Raw genomic sequence first — 6,000 nt, 5'->3', positions numbered from 1 at the left:
GCAATAATAAAAATGTGCACATTTTGCTTACATTTTGCCCCAAGTGGTAATTCAAAAGTCTTAAATGTAACTTGTTGAAACCTGCAGATACAGTACCCTGATTATGTATGTATTATTTGGAGTTTGCATGTTCTCCCCCATGCTCGCAAGGGTTCCCCCTCCAGAAAAAGGGATAACCCAGAAAAACATGCAGAACAGATCACAAATGCCCCGGGTGCGGCCCACGGTTCCCGCCGGTGCCCGAAATGTCTGCTCCTGGCTGCCCTGGAGGGGGGGGGGGGGGGGGGGGGGGGGGGCGGACAACGGGATGGGTCAATCGCAGAGAAGACATTTCATTGGCGACCCCCCCCCCCCGATGTGTCGCCCATCGCATGTGTGTGTGTCGCTGCACGACTACGTCGCAATGTGTGCAAAGAATAAAGAAAAAGAAAAGAATAATGATCAACGTGCATTGTTGTAAATACGCATCAGGGAGGCGAGAAGAGAAACGCGTCATGAAGTTCATTCTTTTTCCCCCACTTTTATTTTCCATTGCACAGTAATTTCTATCTACAGAATTTCTAAATTGTTTGTGGCAGCAGATAAGGTCATAAACATCCATGTGAAATTTTGCATAAAACTGTACAAGAAAAATTGGCTACAATGAGAAAATACTGCAACCCACAGATAAGGAGTTGATTCCGGGACAGATGAGGAGTTGATTCCGGGACAGATGACACTGAGATAAGGAGTTGATTTCGGGACAGATGACACTGAGATAAGGAGTTGATTCCGGGACAGATGACACTGAGATAAGGAGTTGATTCCGGGACAGATGACACTGAGATAAGGAGTTGATTTCGGGACAGATGACACTGAGATAAGGAGTTGATTCCGGGACAGATGACACTGAGATAAGGAGTTGATTCCGGGACAGATGACACTGAGATAAGGAGTTGATTCCGGGACGGATGACACATATTGCGGATAAGACGAGACACCCTCTTGTCGCCATTGATAGAGCGTGTGAATCATAGGTGAGAATACTGCATACCGAAGTGTACGAGGACGAGGGACGAGGTCACTCAAAGACAAATAAAAGGTGTAAATCATATAAATAGATAAGGAACAAGGAAGAGAGCCAGAACAGGTGACGAGATGATGCTGTTTTCCTGAAGTTTTTATTAAATTTTTTATTTTTTTGGGATGGGTGGGGGGAGGGAGGGAGGGGGTATCTATCAACATCCACATGACAATGTATACTAAACAGGAGAGGAGGAGTCCAAACCTGTAGCAGTACAACCAATGGAGTCACTTGAACTGTCACCGGAAACATGATGCAGAGAGAGAGAAGAGAGAGAGTGAAAGAGAGAGAGAGAGAGAGAGAGAGGGAGATTGATAAGACGAGAGCGAGGGGTGTGTGTGTGTGTGTGTGTGTGTGTGTGTGTGTGTGTGTGGAGTCGAAGCACGAGCGCAAACTCTGAACATGCGCTTTTGCCTTAAAGATACCAAAACCAAGAGGTCTGCCGTCATCATCCACTAATGCTTGTGATCGCTCATCGTCGCGGTCGTTTCGGTGATGATGTGGCGAATACACACGGTCAACTGGACAGATTGGTCACAACGTAAAATGTTAATGTTTTCAAAGACGAGGACTTTCATCACCACCGGCAATCATACGACAAGGAAATCATAACAACGTAAAGATAATATTACTTACTGTAAGTTACATCAACAAATGACACACATACGCAGCACACACGCACACATACACACACACACTCATACACACTCACTCACACACGACTCACATACAGTTGAACATCTTAAATACTGTTGTGGTTGAGCTACAGTGGAATGGTCTTTTATCGTTAAGAGAGTGGTTAGACCGTTTACAGTTTGGCCACAGGTCACGTTTCATGTAAGAATTGTCCACATAACGTCGTGACATTACAATACATGGCCGAGTCCGTTCCAAAAGCGCGCCCCCTTCCCCAAAACCCGGTAGGTTGGTGAAGGGGGGGTATTTTTTAAACGGAGCCTTGCCATTTTCAATGCATCGTTCTCAAGTCTTAGGGGCTGTACCACGTGGTCCAGACCCGCGCCGCGCGCTATATACCGTTTAGTGTTGTGGTACCGGAGACTCATCTCTAAGTGACGACACAATGGAACAAAAGCTAAAGTAACTCTTTGGCGTCAGAAAAAATATGGCCGCTGTCCTCTTGTGCCGCGTGAGCGACGTTCGAAATTTCACTTTCCAATTGGTCTTCTTTAAAGATTGTCAAACTATTTACCTATATACAGGAGAACGGTAAAAGCCTGGTAAGACATTGAGAGAGACACACACACCACGTTTGAGCTTTACTATTGACACGGGAGAAAGAATAATGACGATGAGCGCTTCTGAAGTTCCTGACACCAAACAGCGTCTCTTGCACTTCAATAAATTACATTTTTCGACAGACCACTCGCAAAAAGACACATTTTCTCATACAGACAACTGTCAAGGGAAACAAAACGAAACAAAAACAATGAAAAACACGTCTCCAAATGTATGTCTTTTCAATGGCTGTACATACATATACACATACAGTAATCCTGCATATATGAACACACACACAAACAGGTTTTCAACCCATGTGTGTCGATATAATCTCCGTATTAATGTGCAGTCCAGGATCATAAGTCCGTTTGGGGAACTCCTGAAACACCCACAGATCCAGGCCGTGGCTTTAGTGACACCGAGCGAGAGTCTGCGTTCTTACAGACACACTGGCGGACCGAGCCCAGCGTATGGCATTAACCCTTTCACTACCAACACGACAAAGGGTTAACCCTTTCACTGCGACAATACAGACAGGTTAACCCTTTCACTGCCACACGACAAAGGGATTACCCTTTCACAACCACACTGCAGAAGGTTAACCCCGTTCACTACCACACTACAGACAGGTTAACTGTCTGTAGTGTGGTAGTGAAAGGGTTAACCTTCGGTAGCGTGGTAGTGAAAGGGTTAAAAAGGTGAAGGAGGCAGGTAAACACGATAAATAAACGGGGGCTCGCGAAGGTCTCGTCTCGAGACGTCGGGGGAACTGTGAAACCGAAACGAGTTTATGAGCTGAGCGATATATATATATATGCCTTTATATCCTTGCCCTCCCTTTGATTCCAGCCCTTTTCGTAAGGAAAAAATAAACGGGAGTCATTTGACGAAAGCCACAAAACATAGTTTGCAACAAATCAAATATATCATTCACTTTCACAACGATAGAAAAATAAGAGATTTTCCAATAATACAGACGGAGCCAAAAACAAAACAATAAAACGCATGGGGGGGGGGGGGATTGAAATCAAAAGTGTAAATCAAAACACAGTTACTGCTGGTAACGATATGAAAGTCTGTACGATATGGACGAGAGTCCAGAGGTCAAGCGAGGAGAGGAGATATCCAATGTACATTGAAATGACTTGCTTTTTTTTCTTTTTTCCTTCCTTCTTTTTACCTATTTTTACCCCTGCGACACGTGACGTCACTTCCTGTGCCTCTCCGGTGAGCACTTCCTGCGGTCCTCCCGCCGCGTGTCACCTTGTTGAGCGTGTCCTCTTTGTTTTGCACTTTGTTAGTTGGAAGTGGATACAGCGTTGATCATTTATATAGATTCATGTATATATAATTATGTATGTAGATTCTTTTTTTTCCTCTTCTCTCCCATCTTTTTACATTTTAAGAATCTTTTTATCTTTTTTTCCTAGTCTTTATTTTCTTCATCGTTTGTTTTTCTTTTTTTCTCTCACTTGTGTCTGTCTTGATTGATCACTGGCCCCAAGACGATCGGAGCGGAGACGACGGCACAGGACATTTTGGCGAATGAGAGTGGAAAGAAAAACAGGCGGTTCGGCCAATCGGCTGCCGAGGAGGCGGAATGGGGGGGGGGGGGGGGGGGGGGGGCGGGGCGTAAATGAAAAACAAACGAGTGAACGAACGGACGAGAACGTTAAAAAAGAAAAAAAGAGACACCGTTTTGTTTGCTCCCTTTGAGGTTGTCTTTCTCTCCGGTCCGCCCTCGGTTCCCACCCCTGAGACAGTACTTTGTGCTGGGGAAGAGAATTCCAAGTGTCCCCACGGAGGAGGGAATGGACGGAGCGACGGACGGACGGACGGATGGAAGGAGAGCGAGAGGGGGGGCGGTGGTGGCGGTGGTGGTGGGCTGGCTGGGGGGTGGGGTCGAGTCCGGATGAGGTGGTGGAAGGTGACAGTTGCGTCCGTCGAGCTCCGTCCCCCCCTCCTCCTTCTCCTCCTCCTCCTCCTCCTCCTCCTCCTCCTCCTCCTCCTCACCCCTCCCCCCCTCTCTCTCTACTCAGAACTGGTACCACTTCTTATCTTTGCACTTCAGCATCATCTGCGGACACAGGGAGAAAAGAGAGGAAAACATGGGTCGAGGAGAGACGTTGGTCATAAATCATGTTCATGTTCAGTAAAGAAATACTGATAATAAATAAATACTTCTTCTCTGAGGTGAGCACCTTAGATACCCTGTTGTAAACTCCGCCCCACTGTATATTCTATCCTGGTTATTTATCATTATCATCACCATTATTATTTTTATTTTTAATTTGACTTATTATCATTATTATTTTTTTATTTTATATATTATTATTATTTTAATTTTTTTTTCCTTTAATTTTGCTTTCTTTTTGCTTTCTTTTTGCCTGTTTTCGACTTTGTTTAGTTCTTGTCTTTATTGTTTTTTGTCGTCCCTGTTCAATCTCAGTCCTGTCCGTGTCTCGTCATGTCCCATAAAAGCAAAAAAAGAAACATGGTGATATGTTATACATTGATAACTAACTTTTGCTTCTCTGTACCACCTATGTTTCACCAATAAAAGATATATATATATAAAAAATTTTTTTTTTTATTAATAAATCATGTTCTGGGTAGGGACGGGCGTGGAGTAATAATAATAATACATCAGATTTATATAGGGCTTTTCCACTACAAGACGCTTGTGTAATGGATTACTCGAGCACCCGCCGTTTCAACTGAACTCGAGTAATTTTTGAGGGTGCTCGATTATTATTATTATAATTCTTTTTTTTATTTGGTTGAAAATAAGTCCACCAAAAGTGCCTGTTTGTGCTAATGAAACAAAAAACTCCTGAACTGAGGAACTATAGGTAGTTGCTCTCAGGGAATGTTTTGACTTCTTCAAAACAAAAACAAATAATAGTAATAAAGTAATAATAAAGTAATAATAATATTAATAAAAGGGGCAGGACTAGATAAGCTGTGCTTCCTTCTACCCCTTCCCTCATCCTTCTATGGATGAAGACAGACTCATTTGTTAGTGTTTGTTGTTGCTCATTTTGTTCGAGATGAATAACGATCAAATCAAAATTTAATTAAATCAAAACAGAGACCTACTTAAAGAATTAATGTCGTTGTTTACATCGTGCGGCCATGTATCCCCTCCCTACTTCCCATTTCTCCACATCCATGAATGACATGCTGGTGCTTTGGATAAATGACTGAACCTGGTCTATGCACAAGCATAGCACGGGCACATGCTGCCCCCTAGTGGTTCAACGTTAACCTGCATCTAATTCCAGAGGCGCTTCCCACCACACTTACATCGTGGGCGTGTTTGGAGAAGGAGTCGGCGCTGGCCATCATGGCAGCCGTCCTCTCATCCAGCTCGCCCAGCTTCTGCCCCCTCTCGTCCAGGGCTATCCGGGCTCGCGCCAGGTCCCCCACCACGCCAGAGGCCGCTCCCTTCATGCCCTCCATGCCCCCGGGGCCGGGGATGTGCTGTGCCAAGCTGCGGGACGCCTTGCCGGAGGCCACCTCGCCGACTGGGTGGAAGGGAGGAAGCGAGAGGAGAGGGAGAGAGAGAGAGACGATGAGATGAGATGAGATGAGATAACTGACCTGTGATGTCAAACCCCCGCCCTCTTTTCCTTGATCCTCCAAAGTTGTGATTCAAGACAAGAGGGCAGGTTTGAGATAGATCAATTGGCCCTTTT

The 6,000-nt window shown here is 44.9% G+C and overlaps 1 protein-coding gene across 1 annotated transcript in view; it reads right to left on the bottom strand.

Moving 5' to 3' along the window:
• Positions 1–4,337: 4,337 nt before the first annotated feature.
• The window catches only part of LOC311228384 (syntaxin-binding protein 5-like), a gene marked incomplete at both ends in the record, with an annotated part of 141,553 nt that continues 139,890 nt past the window's right edge, over positions 4,338–6,000 (bottom strand). The window contains 2 exon segments of the mRNA XM_084314291.1: positions 4,338–4,379; positions 5,609–5,829. Coding sequence (XP_084170417.1) covers positions 4,338–4,379; positions 5,609–5,829 — 263 coding nt within the window.

This window comes from Notolepis coatsorum (assembly GCF_963971535.1).
Source record: "Notolepis coatsorum genome assembly, chromosome: 5".
Lineage (NCBI taxonomy): Eukaryota > Metazoa > Chordata > Actinopteri > Aulopiformes > Paralepididae > Notolepis > Notolepis coatsorum.
This window is presented reverse-complemented; position numbering and strand designations above follow the sequence as displayed.